Genomic DNA, 19241 nt, shown 5'->3' with positions numbered 1-19241 from the left:
AATAAATCCATTTTAAAATCAGAGGGGGGATGAAAGGATAAAGTCAGTCCTATTTGCTCTTGTGGCACCATTTGCTGAGCAGGCCTATGACTTAGTTAAACATTACTGCCATTTTACTCTTCCAAGCTTATCACCAGGACTGGAAATTACTGGAAGCAAAAGTAGAACTAACAACTCCCTATAGCCACAGGCAGAAGGTAACATTGGAACAAACTGCAGCTTCCTCTTACAATGCCCCAGCAGCCCAAGGGCCACACAACAGCAACCCCCACCCTTTTTTAATCTAATTATAATCCAATAAATGTTCAAAGCTCCCACCTCTCAACGCTGGTGTACTTTACCACACCATGACCCTCTTTTCCTGGAGAGCGAATAAAAACTTTTTCTCTACACTTCTTCTCTTTGTGAATTCTGAAGTATTTAGAGAAAGAATAGGGAGGGCCCAAAAAGGGAAGAAAAGAACAGAGGAAAGAGAGGGGGAAAAAAGAAGCAAGGCAAAGAGACAGGTACTAAAATATGGAGGAAAGGGAAAAGGGTAGAGAACTGTCAAGACAAAGAGGGCGTCCTTGCCCCAGCACAAGTTCTGTCTTCATCTGTGAGGCCATAGATCCTTATGAGAAGATCCATAAATCCCTAAATTTAGGCCTTATATTCAGACTCAGGAAAGAAACCTATTCCCTTGACTTGGGGTGGTGAACACACAGTGTACAGATGATATTGCGTGGAATTGTGCACCTGAAACCTATATAATTTTGTTAACCAGTGACACCAATTTTAAAAAAGGAAGGAAAAAAAAAAGAAATGTGTTCCACATGATTCTCCAGGTGCAGAGATTTAATTACTTTACTTTGCATCTATAGCAGAGAAGTGTTATATGGAAAGTCCAGGAGGTTTACTGTCCTAAAGGCTCAGGGTGGGTAGTAGGAAAGGACATGGGTAAAGGATGCATTAAACTCTTGTAGTTCACACCCAAAGACAAAGAGAGGAGGGAACAGACTAATGACTAGGACCACAGGAAAGCCTAGAGCAGTTCTTCACTAACCTCTTTCTAGAGCAGGAGATAGGATCTAAGAGAGGAAGAACCTAGAGAATCTAGATATTGTCAACCTATTCTGCCACTTCGAATCACAGGAACAAAATGCAAGTTAGGTGAACCCTCGGTCAAAGAAGAATTGTATTTTCGTGGGAGAATGATAAAGAATAGACCAGCCTCAAAAGTTTTGGCAGAAACTTTTTTGCCAGAAACCTAAGAGGAAGAAAGCAATATGAAAAAGAGGAAGTGGAAGGAGGAAGAGGAGAAGGTGAAGAAAAAGAAGAGGAAAGTTGCTTCATTATCCTGAAATTACCTGGACCTTCATGTCATTACAGGATATAATAATGAACTTTTCAAAAATGAAAGTTAGGTAATTGCAGTGAGGAGTGACTTGGCCTGGTTGGGATAACTTGCAATATGTCAAATCAAAGGGACGGGAGCTTTTGTGACATTTGCCTCCCTGGAGCTCACAGGCAACAACAGGACCATTGCAGACAGCTTTGACGGTATCTAGCTCCTCATGGATGAATGTGTACTGGCTTATGCATGTGTGGTTGTGCTCCTTCATCTTGTGTGCCATCAAGGCGTTGCATTCCCGGGCCATCAGATCAAGCCTGGGATAGTCTTTGTTGCTCTGAAAGAGAGCCTCAGCTCTGAGCATCTTGTTTCCTCCAACTTCATCTTCATGGAGGATCATGTCTTCTGGCCAGGCAGGCTGGACCACCCCTTTGTTGCTAAGCAGCAGGGTTTCTGTTGTTCGGGTGCCTTCTCCCTCCTTAGTGGCCTTGGCCTTGTCCTGGGAGTCACTGGACCAAAATTCACTCAGAGATTCATCACCATCTTCCAGGACTGCTGCGGCCATCCGAAGCCCCAGCCCCAGGCCCATCCCCAGGCCCAGGAGCAGCAGCAGCAGCATGAAAAGGATTTGCACCAAAGTCAGCTTCATTTTGCCTGGCCGGGGGAGGAAGGAAAAGGAAGGAATAACTTTGAGATGAAACTTGGCTCTAGCAGAGACCCTAGACTCTGTCAACCCTGACAGCATTGCCTTTGGGGTTTCCTTTCCCTTACCCTACATCACTCAGTCCCCCTCAAGGCACCTCCTGCCCCTCCCCACCACATTCCCTGCTGCTGTGTTTTAATGTTTGGATCTGGCAGAATGGGAAGGACGAGGGGAAGCAGTTCTGAAATTGGCTCACAAGTGGGGCAACAGTGGGGGAGAGTTGACATCAACTGACTCTTACACAGAAATTAGTAGCAAGTAACCCAAGAGGCTGGTTGAGAAGATAAGCAAGCGCAGTGTCACACTTCCCTTGAGAGGAATTTCCCCTGAGAGAAATTCTTGTAGATAGCCTTATTCTCAGTGAAGGACTAGAATTACCATAAGAGACCATCTCTTTATTTTTATCCCAAATACATTTTTGCACATTAAAGTCTTTCTTTATTACCCTCCTTGCTACTTACTCTTCCCCCCAAAAAGATGAAAGGAAATAGTAAAAATGCTATAGTCCATTCTCGCTCCTATGCTGAGGCGAGACAGGGAGGCGGGAGGTGAAAGAGGAGATGTTCAGTTTCACATTTCAGGACCCTTGTCACACCAGAGCCCTTCTACTACTAAAGTTCTCTTAGCACTTGGTATTTTATACTCATTAGTTTTGTGCTCTTAGGGAAAAATTGAATAAGAATGAAATCAAAGACAACCAAACAACTGGCTTGCTGAGGTTTTTCCACTAATAAAGATGCTAATGAAAGTTGAGCAAAAGGGCTCACATCTTTTCCCCGCTAAACCGGTCTCAGCCTGTATCAAAGAGACGGTCCCCACCAGGAAAAAAAAAAAAAAGCCATACTCTGTTGAATAGGTAGAAGTATTATATCAATGTTTGAAATACTGAATTTTAAAATTGTACTATGATTTCTTAAGGGAATATATTGGTTCTGAAAGAATGAACTCTGAATTACAAAGGAGCCAAGGGGCATGGTATATGCAAACTATTCTCAAACCCCAAATGGTTCAAAACATAGATTATATGTATGTGCGTACATGTGTATTTAGAGGGAAAGAAATAAAACTATAAAAAAAATGGGAAAAAGTTTTTTAAAATAATGTACTTGGGTAAAGGGTATTCCGGAGTTCCTTCTATTATTATTGTAATTTTTCTTTAAAGTTCAAAATATTTCAAAACATTTTTTTAACTTTTTAAAAGAGAAAGGATAGTCCATATTGTTCCTTGGGGCATCCAAAACCACTGTGACTTACCTACTACACACTTAAGTAGCTTCAAGGATTCTTGTTTCCTCCTGTTGAACAAATTCTTCCCTCCCAGGGTTTCCTTCCCTCTGAGAAGTGCCCTAGAGGTTGGTCTTCTGAAAAATGATGATCACCTTGTGGTCCATGTGCTCTTAAACCCAGACTTATTCCTCAGCCCACTCCCCCCAAACTCCTCCCACCCAACACTAGATAAATACACTCAGCCAAGTCTCCTTTCTGTTCCCACAAACACTTTGAAGTAAGACTATTTGGGCATTGAGACAGACCCAGACATCCAAGACAGGAAATGTCTCAAGCCTGGGAAATTGCAGTTTGATTTTTTTCTATAAATTCCTCCACTCCTCAGTTACACCCACTCTTCTGAGGCGCATAGCACCCTGATCTTGCCCATGAATTTCAAACCAAGTCATTTCCTTATATTCTCCCCATGTACTTTCTTCAACTCTTTCCTGTCATTGCTGTTATGTCAAGCTTTTTGGTCTTTATTTGGGTCATCTCTCCAAAATGGCTATTTTGGTGTTTTAGAATATTTGGAGTATATGAGTCAATCATGAATTTCTGCATACTTTTCCAATGAAGCCTATCTCAGCTTTCCACTCTCCACTCCCTCTTTCTAACCCTCAGCCAATCATCACATCCCCATAAGTATATTCATATTATTCATATCTGATGATTTAGCTCTAGAAAAGAGAGCATTCAAAGTGGCACCATCATTGTCAGTCCCTATAGCCTGGGTGAGGAAGACCGGGAAAGTTACAATGTTGACTCTAGTCACTTCTTTAACTAAAAGTGATATCATGAAGTAATATTTTTAAAAGCACTCTGGAAACTATTAAAGCACTACACAAACACTCTCTAGGTATCAACAAGCCCCTTACAGGAGGATGTTTTATTTTGTCATTCAAGCAGGGGCTTTCAAATGGTGATCTGGGAGCCTCTTCTGAGATCTGCAAAGTCTACCAACCTGATCTTTTGCAGTGCTGATATTGATAATTTACAACAATAATAGTAACAACAACTATCAATATTGAGCACTTACTTCATGCAAGGCATTTATGGCATTTCACCCTCACGATTTGCTTGTGCTATTTCTCTTTGGTGCCTATTTTGCCCACTCATTCTGGTAAAGGTCTATTTAAAACATGAAAAGAGAATAAAGAATCCTCTCCCAAGCCCTGATTGGTGTGGCTCAGTGGATTGAAGGCTGGCCTGCAAACAAAAGGGTTGCCAGTTCAATTCCCAAGCAGTGGATAGCTTCAGACCACATCAGAGCACCACCACCCTGCCCCCACACAGCTTATCCACCATGGAGCGCAGAGATTGTTGCTCAATGGTCATAGCCAACCCTTGCAGCTGACTGGCCTGGGTAAATCCCTCCCATTGACCTGCCAACAGCAACCAAGACTCAAATACAAGGGTGTACTAAGCCCACACAAAGGGCACACCTTGAGTACCTAGCTCAAGTGATAGGGGAGGCTGTGACATTGGACCCTACAGGACACCTACTACCTTAGGCCACGATACCAAGACAAGGAGTCATAGCAGCTCTACCTAATACATAGAAACAAACTCATGGAGGCTGCCAAAATGAAAAGACAAAGAAACATGGCCCAAATGAAGCAACAGATCAAAACTCCAGAGATGGACTAAATGGTAAAGGAGAAAAATACAATAAAGATTAAATTAAAAAAAATTTTTTAAACTCCAAAAAAAAAAAGGAACTAAACAAAATGGAAATAAACAATCTGTCAGATTCAGAGTTCAAAACACTGTTTATAAGAACGCCCACGGAACTTAGTGAGGACCTCAGCAGCATAAAAACATCCAGTCAGAAATGAAGGATACACTAATTGAAATAAAGAACAATTTACAGGGAAACAACAGTAGAGTGGATGAAGCTGAGAATCAAATAAGTGATTTGGAACATAAGGAATTAAAAAACAACTAATAAGAACAACAAGAAGAAAAAAGAATTAAAAAAAAATAAGGTTAGTATAAGCAGCCTTTGGGACAACTTCAAGAGGTCCAACATTTGCATCATAGCGGTGCCAGGAGGAGAAAAGAGAGAGTAAGAAAATGGAAATCAATTTGAAAAAATAATGAAAGAAAACTTCACTAATTTGGGAAGGAAATAGGCATGTAAGGCCATAAATCACAGAGAACCCCAAATAACATTGATGCAAACAGGCCCACTCTAAGACACATCATAATTAAAATGCCAAAGTTTAAAGATACAGAGAGAATCTTAAAAGCAGCAAGAGAAAAGCAGTTAGTTACCTTCAGGTAAAATCTCATAAGACTGTCAGCTGATTTCTCAAGAGAAACTTTGGAGGCTAGAAGGGATTGGCAAGAAATATTCAAAGTCATGAAAAGCAGGGGCCTACAGCCAAGATTGCTCTCTCTATCAAAGCTATCATTTAGAATGAAAGGCAGATAAAGTGCTTCCCAGACAAGAAAAAACTAAGGGAGTTCATCATCACCAAACCATTATTATATGAAATGTTAAAGGGACTTATTTAAGAATAAGAAGATCAAAACTCTGAACAGTAAAATGGAAACAGATACACATCTTTCAACAACCGAATCTAAAAAACAAACTAAACAAACAAGAAGAACACAGACAAAATCATGAATACAGAGAGTGTTTTGATGGTTGACAGATGGGAGGTGGTGTGGGGAGTGGGTGAAGAGGTGAGGGGATTAAGAAGTACAAATAGGTAGTTACAGAATAGCCGCAGGGATGTAAAGTGTACTATAGGAAACGGAGTAGCCAAAGAACTTATATTCATGACCCATGGACATGAACAATGGTGAGGGGATTGCCTAAGGGAGTAGGGGGATGCTGGGTGGAAGGGGGACAAAGGGAGAAATATTGGGACAACAGTAATAGCATAATCAATAAAATATAATTTTTATAAAGAGAATCATAACAACTCTTTATTTGTAAAATGAACTCACACAAACCTGCAATCCACAGAACCCAATCCTTCCTACCTCTCCCAGATCTTTCACTATTATAATCCTTATATCCCCTCTCTAATCACGGCAGTTCCCCTGATTTGGACTCTTACTTGTTCAGGGCCTGCATAGCCCTGGGTCCATTTGTTAGATGACCCCCTGGGAGAGTTATCACACTATGTCATGTTCTTTCTAACTCAGTGATTTTGGCAGTTTCTGTAAAGTTGGAGGAGTTTTGTTCATAACATTTTATCAATAAAACAGACCACAACCATCCCACTCTTCAGGAACTTTCAGAACCAACAAAGTCTGCAGAAGGAGATACCCAAAATCACTTCTAACCTTTGAATTTCTTTGCCAAGCTCTTTGTCTTCTCACAGCCTACACCTCTGAGGAAAGTTGGGTGGCGTGCTCTATAAAAGTTATGATCATCCATTTTTATGTCTCAGTGTAACATTCACTGACTTCTTTGAAATAGGTTTAATAATTATCTTTAGAGATTTTTTTTTCTAAAAATATTTTTGAAATGGCTTTATTAGCTGGTTTTACATGCCAAAGAAACAACTATATTTCCCCGTAAGTTGTATTATTCTTCTTAGGAGTCTTCATTACCTTTCACATCTGAAACTTACCAGATATGCTAACCCCGGGCATTTTAAGACTCTGTCACCTACCCATAGTTTTTGTTTTACTCTAACATTTGCCTGAAGGCTCTGCTATAACTTACAGGCCAGAATTTGTGTGTCTTCAACAAAGGACAGTCTCAGAGCCTCAAGAAAAATGACTGTACCAGATACTGCGAACTATTAATGCTTTGAAGCATCGACCTTTAAGTACAGACTTTGAGTTAACATCACTTAGACAACTTTCATACCAAACCAATGGACTACGTCAAGACTTCCAGAACTGTTTTTAATAAAAAAGCAGATGGTTTCACGAAATTGCTAACTCAAGAGCCAGAAGAACAAGAATTAGTTCTATAGGAGTAAATGAACTAAAAAGAAAATATGTGGTTATCTGTTTGGAATATTGTTTTAATTTTCTATGTTAATGTTAATGCTGTTTTAACAGTCTATTGTGAATATACAAAAAAAGACTTTTTTTTCCTTCAACTCTCTGTAATTCACAACAAATTGCTAGGTTCTGCTTTTTTAACTGGAATAAATATATTTTTTAAATGATGTCTGATTCTCACTGACTCATACACCCCAGCCAAGAGATCAGAAACTCTTAAGGCTCCTTATTTGTCATCTCAGTATAATTATTTGCATAAGTTCAGTAATAACTTGTCCTTGTTTTTACCAGGATATAATGGAAAAATCAGTTATGCAACCAAAATCTCACCCAGAATGTTATTTTTGAGAGTGATGCTCATCTAACCCATTATAATGAACCAATTCCTACAAAGTCCTCTCAGAAAAACTTGCCTACTACCTGGTTTATAGCATCCCAGGTATGCAGGAGGTGAAGAAGATCACCTCCAGGCGGGCCAGAAACTTGAAGAAATTGTGGGGATTTTTAGAAGAAAGATATTTCCCGAATTTATAGGTATTGGGGGTGAATCAGGTGGAAAGGGTTTGTTTGGTTTGGTTTCTCTATACTCAAGATAGCAAATAATAGGGGCTTTTAAAAAGCCAATCTGAGATTTCTTAAGAAAACTTCCAGAAAGAAGTTAATTCTGTGGACTTGTCAATAATATGTAGCTCTAGAGTCACAAAGGAGACTTCAGGAGGGCTGCGTGGCGAACTGCCACTCTTGCCGCAGCCATATCGGGCCACATCAATGGTACTGCCCTTTTGCTTTTTTCCTTTCCCACTGAACTGAGAGTTTCTTATCCTAACTCTATTCCTACCCTCAGTACCTGGCACAGTTTCTGGCATAGAAAATGTAGTCAAAATTATTTATCAGAAAAATAAATATCAAGCTATGAAACTGTATTCGTACCTGGTTCTGACTGCGAGGCAGTGACGGGGAGCTAGGGAAGCAGGGTCAAGGGCTGAGCACACTAAGCTGGGTTCCCTCTGCTCTACTCCCACTTCAATGCTGGGGAGAGAGAGAATCCATTAAAAATAAACTTATAATTAGCTTTAAAATAGTCTGTGAATAAGTGAACATATAAATAAAAATAAAATAGGAGAAATGAAACAAGTTGGGCAAAATGTTAATTATTGTTGAAACTGGTGTGCACTTAGGGATTAACTATACTCTATGTCAGTGTATGTTTGAAAATTTTCAAAATAAAAAAAATCCCCTTGAAGAAGAAAGAAATTACAAAAGAGGAATTTTGAGGGCTTTGTGAGAAAAAAAGGACAAGTGAGGTCAGGCAGTTTTTTTCGAGAGGGGGAGGTTTGCACCTACAAGTTCAAACCACTTCCTGACCTACTTCTGCCTTACTCTTACCACTGCCCAGTTTTGGAAGAGAATTTGCTAAACAGGAGAGGTTTCACGGAAGAATGAACCTAGGGAGAAAAGTGCACAAGTGGCACTGTTTCAGCCCAAGGTGGTGGCTAACCTCACCCCACACACTGGTCCTGATACTGAGCCTTATCAGGTCGGAAACCGGGCCACAGTCAGCTATTGCTGTCCACCAAGCATGTATGTATCTGGAAGACTTGGCTCGACATAACTGATAAAGATTTATTCAAGGGTCTTGCAAACTGAAAACACAACTAGGCAATAACCAGAATGCTCCGAAGAAGAAAGAACAGCTAAGAGTTCATATGATAAAAAGTTCATTCTTGAGAAGAATGAGTTTTGCATTATTCGTCTCTTAGTTGGCCCAAGATTATAATCTTCCAGATGTCTGCTGATCAAGATAATGGATGTGAGGCACTCTGGACATGTGAACATTCTCTCCTAAGTCTTTTAGGAGGTACTCAGAAAGCTATCTAAAGGCTACATATATAACCGGAGGGTTCAAAAACAAGAAAGCATCACTGTGATAGAATGTGGGCTTTTTCAAGACTTTTACAAGTCTTAATGACCGTGAAACTTAGTTAAAAAAAAAAAAAGTAAACCTGGCAGCTATAGAATACATTGTGCATTTATAATAGCTATTTTACATATTGCAGTGTCAACTTTTTTTATCCTCACCCAAGGAAATGCATATTGATTTTAGAGAGGAGGGAAGAGAAGAGAGGGAGAGAAACATCAATGTGAGAGAGAAACATTTATTGGTTGTCTCTTGCACACATCCCAACCGGACAAAACCAGCAACCTAGCCAAGTTCCCTGACCAGAAATTGAACCTGCGACCTTTTGGTTTACAGGACAATGCTACAGACAAATGAGACATACCAGCCAGCACTGTGCCAACATTTTTAAAGTAAATGTTTTACATTCACCTGCGGAGCATTGTGTGATTTGGGGTCCAGTTGGTTTTCTCCCAGCTAGACTGTACTTATTTTCATAGCAGTAAAATGCTTTGTGAATTATACATTGCATCAGTCCTAATCTTACCACATGTTAACTAACCCTCTAGCTGATAATGCAAACACTAACAGGGGGATTTTATTTATAAGGGCTCTAGAATATAATACAAGTTTTCATACCAGCATCATCTGTTACTAATATTCTTCACTAGTCAGTGCAGCTTTTCTTTGTGTTATGGTTGGTCTCATAACTAGGTTGGGTTTTTCCTCTACCAAGAAGAAACAATACCTGGTTCTTCCCCTTGTGGAATTTGTATTATAATAACCCTTAGAGTAAATGCTGTCTGGGAGGCGCACATAGCTTCAGCTTATTGAATCTGCCAGTTAAGATGGGGTCCAGTTAGGTTGCATCTGGTATATGGTCTTGGGAAAATCACTTTATAGAGATAACATTCCAAGTGGCTTTTAAATTTATCCTTCCTTTGAAGGTTTTTTTTTAGGTCAATAATATATGTTGACTAAATTTACAAATAAACTTGTTTATCCAAAAAAAAAAAAAAAGGAAAGAAATTAACTCCCAAAGTATTGACACACTTAATTGAGCTTGTAGTCATATTAACTTAGTGTAATTTCCTGTTAGGCAATGCAATGCATTGCCTCTGCAGGATGAAAAGAAAAAAACCACTAGCATTTATAAAGTGCTGATTAAGTGCCAGGGAATTGTGTTAAGCACTTTATTTACATTATTTCATCTCATGCTCTGAGGTAATTGATACTATATCCCCATTTTATAAATGTGGCGACAAAGCATTAGGAGCATTCAGTAAAATACCCACAATCATATAGCAGTAAATGACAAGGGCAGCATTTGAACTCAGATCTGTCTAACTAAAAATTATGGTCTTGGAAGGTGCAATATAAACAGGAAAAACTACGGAGATATGGAGATAGACTGTCAGGGGAGCTCCAATGGGAGAATCTTTGCAACCCCTGAGGTGCAGGGTAGTACTAGGCACTAGGAGTGAGAAGGAAAGATCACTAGCAAAGAAATGCCTGTGTGGGGGGGTCTGCTGGAGTGGAAGACGATCATTTATGAAATGGCTGACATAACAGTAACACAACTTTTTTAGAATGGCCACAAAATACTGAAACAGTGAACCTCACAGAAAAAGGACAAAACTTTCAAACAGTTGTAACTATATGACCTTTCAATTTGAGACAGTCCTCAGGAACTTTTAGTGAAACCCTACAATTCAATTGTCAGAAGCCTCTAAAATCAAAAAAAGATACATAAGTTAAACTGGTGGCTTTTAGTTTTTTAATCAGCAAGGACACTTACTACCATCTGGTCTTTAGAAGCTATATTTGCTAAGTTACAGTTACTTCCCTTGCTTAGGCTGAGATAAGATACCAAAAGCACCAGAAAGGACTTCAGGGGCAGAGGCTGCACAATTACTCAAGCCACGCTGGTTCCTGTTCTCAACTTACAGTCCGTACTTGATTTTGTCTGTCTATCCAACTCACAGGATTGATTCACACCACTCAATTCCAGATGGAACTATAAACTTTCAATGAATAGCTACATTGTGCAATCAGAAATAAACCTGTTCCAAACATGCTCTCTCTGACCTATGTGAGAGACCAAACCATGAAGATATGTTTGCTGTTTGCTTAGTGAGCAGGGCTGGTGAGTAATGTTCATTCAGGCCAACATGAGAGTGGGGAAATATTTCTGACTCAGAATTAAGGCCTGAGAAAACATCTTACCCCTCCCTGAACAGTGATGGTTTACAAAGGAGCAGTTACAAAAATTAGAATTTTCCTTTCTAATCTATAAACTCTCCAATCTCTTTCTTGAAGTATTTAGCATGCCTGTTGGTTTATATCCTTTCATACTCCACCTTGTCCCAAGATAGGTTTAAAGGGAGCTGGCAAAAACCATCTATGATAAATGATAACACAAATCAAATTAATGTAAGAGAAAAGAGTCAGGACACCATTTGATTGATTGTATTTTAGTTGTAAGAATGTTAAAATCACTATACTTCCCCATGCCTGGTCCCCAAAGCTAGACTCTGTGGGTTCTGAGTACCCCTACACTTTCTGGTGATAGATTAAGAGTTTGGGTGCCTTGATTTTACAAATGGTGGCTACTATTTACCAAATGCTGCTCTGACCCCATATAATTCTCAATATCAAAATTTCAAGTTTTGAGGAAATTTTGCTATTATACCTGTGAGTCACCACAGTTTAATTTTCCCATTTGTTTTAATTTTTTTAAAAAGTTGTAAGAATGAGATAACCAGGGTCACCAGGAAGGTTGCTATAGTTGAAATAAACTTAGTTTTAGCATGTTGTAGTCTTTTCAGAGTAAATTTTGTGGTTTTCATTAAGATTTCTGAAATGTTAAAATTAGTTCACATACCTCCATGTTCACATTCTTATATCTAGGAACAATCTTGAAAGAATAGCCAGCAACTACCTCAAACAGAAATAAATAAATGAAGCTTATGTCAAGAAAGTGGACCCGGGTGCCCCTCAATTTGCAAATCAGATATTTTCTTGTGCAAAAATCATCCCATGGGAGAACAATAAAGCTAAAATTTCAAAGTAAAGAGGCTTGCTTTCTTTTTGTGAAACTGTCTGGTGCTCTGGCCAGGAAATGATAATAGTCAAGGCATTTAGCTATCGAAGGAAGAGAATTTTTTTCCATAAAAAATGTTTTCCAGTCTGCAACACTTTCAAATGGCTCAGGGAAAAAAAGGAAGTGTGTATGTGGCAAAATGTTAATAATTAATGACTTAGGTGGAAGATATGTATACTAGTGTTCATCACAATATTCTTTCAATTTTTCTCTAGGCTTGAAAATTTTCAAAGAAAAAAGTGGGGACCAAGTGGAGATTAGAAATTTCTAAAAAAATATATCAAATCCATAGTGACTACACCAAACTGGTAACAGTGAGGGGACAAAGGAGCTCTTTATTTCTTTTTTATACTGTCCAATTGTTCTGTAATACTTTAGTATGTATTGTTTTATAATCACAACATATTTTAATTTAAAGTTTTAAATATATATATTTAAATCTGTGTATACTTAAAGGCCACAGTTGGGACACTTCCTTCTGCCCCTGGCAGCCTCTCCCATGGCACCACACCCAGCCCTAGGGAAGCAAGTTCCCAGCCAACCACCTGTCTCAACACGGGCTCCTTCCCGTTCACATCCCTAGCCCCATAACCCTCTCCCTGACAAACACTCTCCTCATAAACTACTACCCACACAAAACATCCTCCCTTTAAATTGCCTCCTGGAACAAATGGCTTCTTTAATCACTGACTGAACCTCTGTGCAGTTTCCACACACAAACCACTCCTTTCCCAAAGTTCCTGTGTAACCCTTCCCCCTCCCATGCTCCCTGAGGCATTGCTTCTGTCCCTTCCCTGGTGAATTCATCCTGTTTGCTGCTGCCGATTTTTCAACTGCTACAGCCTTTCTTGCTGATAAAGCAGTGAATTACTTCCACTTTTGTCTGGGATCCGTCACAGATCCTTATTCTTCCTAACCTAGCCACCTTCTCATCCCCAACCCCCACCCCAGGCACCTCCTCCCCTCCTGGCCTGCAGAGGATCTACAGAAATGGACATGCCTAGAAATGTAATTAGTGCTACACAATAGACAGTACTTTCCTTCTGGATAGCTAGAGTGTTGAGGAACTGTACTGTTGTTATTCAGGCTTTTGCAAACAAGGTCTTAATGTTCCAAGAGACTTGATTTGAACAAAATTTTAGAGGATGTGAGGTCAAAGGTTTCCCTCTATAGCTTTACCAATTATTCATCTAGCCTCAGCTTCAACACTCCAAGAACATAATTCAACAATTTCTTTTTTGTGGAGCTCTTTCTAATATTGAGTGAAATCCACCTCCCTGTTCTAGTCCTAACTCTTCAAAGTTGCATAGAATAAATTTGGTTCTCCTTTTACATCAACAATTCTTTTAAAATAATAGAAGACATTTCCTCACTATCCTGTTCATCTCCAATGTGCCACCCAGCTTAACTCCCCTCAGACCTTTCATATTCAGCCTAAACGTGTAGTGTGTTTTGACACATTATCTACCCACATCACTCTGTACGGAACAGGATGCTGAGCTAGAGGTCCCCCAAAATGGAGAAAATCCCCCATGGCTATCACTTTGGGGGCGAGGGAAGCGGTGCAGGGCCACTGAAAGTTACTTTGCATATCTGAAGAACTTGGCCAGTGTTTTAGTAATGTTAAAACTATGCCTCCACTCAGGAGCCAGGGAGATGGGTGTGACTCTAACCCAGGATGCCTTGTAGCCGAGGGGTTTGCACCACCTGCTCTGAGAGCCAGGCGCTCTACACAACGAGGCCCGCTTGCCCAGACTAACAATGGCAGCTGAGGAGGGCAGAAGAGAAACCTGACTACTGGCAGGTGTAGCCCAGTGTGGGAAGAGTCGGAAATGGGGTTACAGAGGAAAATCCTCACCGGTACTTAAACCCAGGTGCAGCAACCACAGTGGGGCTGAACCGTGCGGTTTGGGAGTAGAGAGGGAGCTCTCGCTCTTTCTCTTAGCCATACTCTTTCTTAGCCAAGCTGGAGCTCTGGACCAGGTGGGAAGGCCAGGGGAGAAGCCTCCTGACAGCGTAGCAGCCGTGCAGAGTCTTGGCCACACGATTTGAAAGAGTGCAGGATTCCCCAGCCCACCATGAGGATGCAGTTTTGGATTAAAAGCAGGAGTCTAACTAGCCGAGCATGGACGACTGAGGGGAGCCAGGATACAGACAGGAATCTGCCCAGCTAAGCTACAGACTATTTCTTTTCCTGAGAGATATTACCTTGAACTGGCCTGGTTTGGCAAGTGGGGGCAGGACTGTGTGTGCGTGTTTCTTTGTTTCTAAAGGAAGTGAGATTTAATGGCAGAATTCCGCCATTATTCTAAACCTGTATAACATTTGAATAAATAGTTCCTTTCCTTTTTACCAAACTGGGGCATTGAGAGCCACAGTTCTTATTGATGGCGGGCAAAAAGAACCCAGAGCGATACAACCCAGTTGGTTCTGTTACATGTAGATTCAAAGATACTAAGACACAAGTCCTGAATCTGAGTCTTAGTTTAGCCACTCCTTCGCTTTGTGGGATGGTGGAAAAGTCAATTAACCTTCCTCTGTGCCTCTTTTCATCCGAAAATAAAAATAATATTAATGACACTTAATGGTCTCTATAAATATAAAAACTAAAAAGAATAAAGAATGTAAAACCTTTTGTAAACAGTAATGCATTGTGTATGTTTATATGCTGTGGTTATTCACATGAAGGGTCCAGTGTCTTCCTCTCTTTCATCACAGATTAGGTCCTTCTCTACTTCGTTTTTTGGTTAAATTTGGCCACTTTTGAAATAACTCACTCCTTTGTTACTTTCTTTTTAATTGCCTTACTGAGATATATTGTACATGTCATAAAACTCACCTGTTTCAAGTAAATAATAATTTTTAATAACTTTATTCACTGTTGCAACCATTTCCATAAATCAGGGAACATTTTTACCTCTCAAATTCCCTTAGCCCATTTATATTAATCGCCATTTCTACCCTGAGCCCCAGGAAACAGGTCATCTACTTTTTATCTCTGTATGTTTGCCTTTTCTGGACGTTTCATGTAAATAGAATCATAGGCTCTGACTGGTGTAGCTCATTGTGTTATGAGTCATCCCGCAAACCGAAAGGTCACTGGTTAAGATTCCTGATCAGAGCACATTCCTGGGTTGTAGGCCGGGTCCCCAGTTGGGGGCACGTGAGAGGCAATTTATTGATGTATCTCTTGCATGTCAATGTTTCTCTCCCGCTTCCCCACTCTCTAAAAATAAATAAAGTCTTTTTAAAGTCTTTTTATTTTTTTAAAAGATCTTATATATTTGTAGAAAGAGGGGAAGGAAAAAGAGAGGGAGAAACATCAATGTGTGGTTGCCTCTCAAGTGCCTCGTACTGGGGACCTGGCCTGCAACCTAGGCATGTGCCCTGACTGGGAATCGAACCAGCGACCCTTTGGTTCACAGGCCAGCGCTCAATCCACTGAGCCATGGCAGCCAGGGCAAATAAAGTCTTTTTAAAATAAATAAGTAGAATCATAGGATACATATTCTTTCGGGGGTTTTTTAAGATTTTATTTATTTTTAGAGAGAGAGGAAGGGAAAGAGAAAGAGGAAGAGAAAGAAACATTGAAGCGTGAGAGAAACATCTATCAGCTGCCACTCAAACAGAACCAACCAGGGACCTGGCCTACAACCCAGGCATGTGCCCTGACTGGAAATTGAACTGGTGACATTTCGGTTCTCAGGCCAGCACTCAATCCACTGAGCCATACCAGCCAGGTCAGATACATATTCTTTTGTATCTGAATTATTTTATTTAACATGTTTTTGAGGCTCACCCATGACAAAGCATGTGTCAGTAGTTCCCATTTTTTTTTCTGAATAGTATTCCATTGTATGGATAACATTTATTTATTCATTCACCAGTTGTTTCTGGTTTGCGCTATTATGAGTAATATTGCCGCGAACATTTTTGGTCAGTCTTTGTATGAACATTTTTATTTCTCTTGTGAATTTTATGATATGTAAAATATACCTAAGGCTGATAAAAAAAAAAAAAAAGGTAATAAAGGAGTGAGTTAGGCCCTGGCTGGTGTGGCTCAGTGGACTGAGTGCCAGCTGTGAACCAAAGGGTCACTGGCTCGATTCCCACTTAGGGCACATGCCTGGGTTGCAGGCCAGGTCTCCAGTAAGGGGCATGTGAGAGACAACCACACATTGATGTTTCTCTCCCTCTCTTTCTCCTTCCCTTCCCCTCTCTCTCTAAAAATAAATTTTAAAAGGAGTGAGTTATTTCAAAAAGGCTGGCTCAGGGAAGGCCTTCTTGAGGAGCTGGCATTTGAATAGAGGCCTGAATTAATGAGGGAGTGAGTAATGGAATGATTAGGGAAGAGTGTTCAAGCAGAAGATATAGCTAGCACAAAGGTCTGGCAAGCGCAAGGAGACCAATGCTATCAGAGTAGAGTGAACAATAGGAATAGTGGTGGGAGATAAGGTTGGAGATAGAGTCAGGTGTTATAGGTCATGGTTAGAAAAGAAGTTTTGGGTTTTATTCTGAGCATGAAAGGAGCCCACTGAAAGGATTTTTAACTGATTGACTTTTTAAAAGAAGCCTCACTGGCTTTTTAAAAATCACATTTTTATTTCTGTAGAAACTGTAGAATTTCTGGATTATGTGGTAGTTTTATGCTTAACATTTTGAGAAACTGCCAAACTGTTTTCCAAAGTGACTACATCATTTTACATTCCCACTAGTAGTGTATGAGGGTTCTATTCCTCTGTCTTTGCCAATATTTGTTAATATCTGTTATCTATTATAGACATTCCAGTGAGTGTGAAACTACAATGAATCTGCAGTTTTATATTGCCTTTCTCTATTGCTTTTCTATCCCTTTATTTTGATTTTTTCTTAACACTTGTCAGTACTTTACTTGTTTTTTCATTTATATTTATTTGTAGTCTGATTCCCTCCATTTAAGGTAAACCTCATGAAGGCAAAGACATTTTTCTGTTCTTCTCTATAGTCCCAGTCCCTAGAACATTTGTTAAGTAAACGAGATAAACATACCCTCTCATGTGTTTATCTCTCTCTGCTGAGCACCCTACAAAAATACACTGTACAGGTGTTGTATTTGAGATATTGAAAAGTTTCAAGCTTCCTCAATGTTTCATAGACAGACAGAGTTTACGAGTTGAGAATTTTGGGTTTTACATTGTATATGTATATGCACACACATACACCATTTCTATATAAGCCTTAATAGATCTGATTATCAAAAGGACAAAGTTCAAAGTAAATGGAAAAAGTGGACAAACAAATGCAACACAAGGTTGTCAAGTAAATGTTATAGTTACCTAAGTACCCACTATATTGAAAAATGTACAGATTGATGACAAGACCTAACACAGACCTATCACTTGAACAGATCAAAGAGTGTTATTTATCCACAAAGCACAAAACAAAGCCAGTTGACTCAGATTGAGGAACAAATTCTCCAAGTCAGACAGTAGTACAAACATCCTGGCTCCAACACCTTCACCAGAAAAGGGCATTGTTCCTGAAAATTCTAAGTGAGAGTCAATTAGACTATGGAAACAGTATCTCTCAGTCTAGCCTAGTTGAACTCATAAGCAAATATAAACATGCCCAGAGCCCTTCCTTGGGTAGAGGTACCTCATGTGTCTGAGGGTTATACAATGCACAATACTATACTATACTATCACAATACAGTGATAACAGGGTATAGTTAGGCTCTCTAAGGCATCTCTTTCAGACTCTCCAGGCTGGTATAGTCTGGTCTAAGGACATTGCTGAATCCAGTATTGTGGTAACACAACAAAGATCAGTGAAGAGTCAGTAAACAGAAAATATTTTAGAAACTGGGCAGCCATAAAAAGTAAAAAAAAATTAGAAAAAAGACAAAAAAAAATAAAGGAAAATTTGGCACAAAATATCCAAAATTACTGTTACCATAATTCCATCTTTGTTATTGAAAAATGAGTGGTTTTCCATCCACGTTTGAGGAAGGAGGGAGACTTGGCAGAGTAAGCATCCAAGGAAACCTAGTAACTTTCTGCTGCCCCCCAAAATTCAGACACACACATAATCTTGCATTTCAGGAGCTTCACAGGATCCCTAACATCGCATCTATAAATGTCCACAGCGAGTACCTCTCTACCTCCAAAACAAGCATATCAAAGACAACCACTGTGCCAAATATAAACTTTATTCCCTAATGGAAAATATTTTCAAACTTTGATGAAGTTGGCGGGATACTAACAGTGGTGGTAGGTATATATTATTAGTTTTGGGGGGGGTGGAGAAGTGAAGATTAATATTATGAACTGGAATTGACCTTAGGCAACCTTTGATGGTAAAAAGAACTTGATAGAACTTGAACAAGCTCAGCTACACGTAAAGTAGTATTATATTCCTACTAATCTTTTACTATAAAATTATAGTAGCTCAGGTAGAAACACTTTAAAATAAAATAGGAAAAGGAAAGACTAAGGTCAAAATCAGATAGCTAACAAGCAAAATTGCATACTAAACATGAATAACAGAAGAAAAGAGGCCAAGAAAAAAGAATCTAACAAGAGAGGGAAAGTAAGCTTCCTAAAATGAACAAATTCAGAACGGAAGGAAGAGTGAAAACCTGATGGGAGAATGGGGGTTCCGTGGCCTAAATACAAGAGAACAAAGGCAGATTAATCCCAAACAACGTCAAAGCTAATTTAGGCCAAAATTTAAAGACAAGATATTTTTCATTTTTATTAAAATTCAAATTTACAATGACAGAAAAAGCAGGGAGGTAGCCAGTGTTTGTTCAAAGGGTGTATCTTGGAAACAAAAATAATTATGAAAAGCAGAGGCCTATTTACAAAGAGAAAGGCAATGCAAATCTAAGCCAAATCAACTTAAGCAGAAGGCACAGCACAGAATGAATGGTTCCAGTCTTCCCATCTTCTCGCTTTAAAGGAGCACCAAATAACATTATCTCTTTGTCTGT

At 39.5% G+C, this 19241-nt stretch overlaps 1 protein-coding gene across 1 annotated transcript in view; it reads right to left on the bottom strand.

Annotated features, from left to right (window-relative positions):
* Positions 1 to 1178: 1178 nt before the first annotated feature.
* Positions 1179 to 19241, bottom strand: part of RNASE10 (ribonuclease A family member 10 (inactive)) — a 23150-nt gene continuing 5087 nt past the window's right edge. Inside the window, exon 2 of the mRNA XM_054565641.1 lies at positions 1179 to 1984. Within this exon, the coding sequence (XP_054421616.1) occupies positions 1332 to 1979 (648 nt within the window). The 5' untranslated portion in view covers positions 1980 to 1984 and the 3' untranslated portion in view covers positions 1179 to 1331. The remainder of the gene's footprint in view (positions 1985 to 19241) is intronic.

This window comes from Pteronotus mesoamericanus, unplaced genomic scaffold (assembly GCF_021234165.1).
Source record: "Pteronotus mesoamericanus isolate MK-2021 breed Mesoamerican mustached bat unplaced genomic scaffold, CSHL_Meso_final contig_164, whole genome shotgun sequence".
Classification (NCBI taxonomy): Eukaryota; Metazoa; Chordata; class Mammalia; order Chiroptera; family Mormoopidae; genus Pteronotus; species Pteronotus mesoamericanus.
Note: the sequence above shows the minus strand (reverse complement) of the source record. Positions and strands in the feature narration are given on the sequence as shown.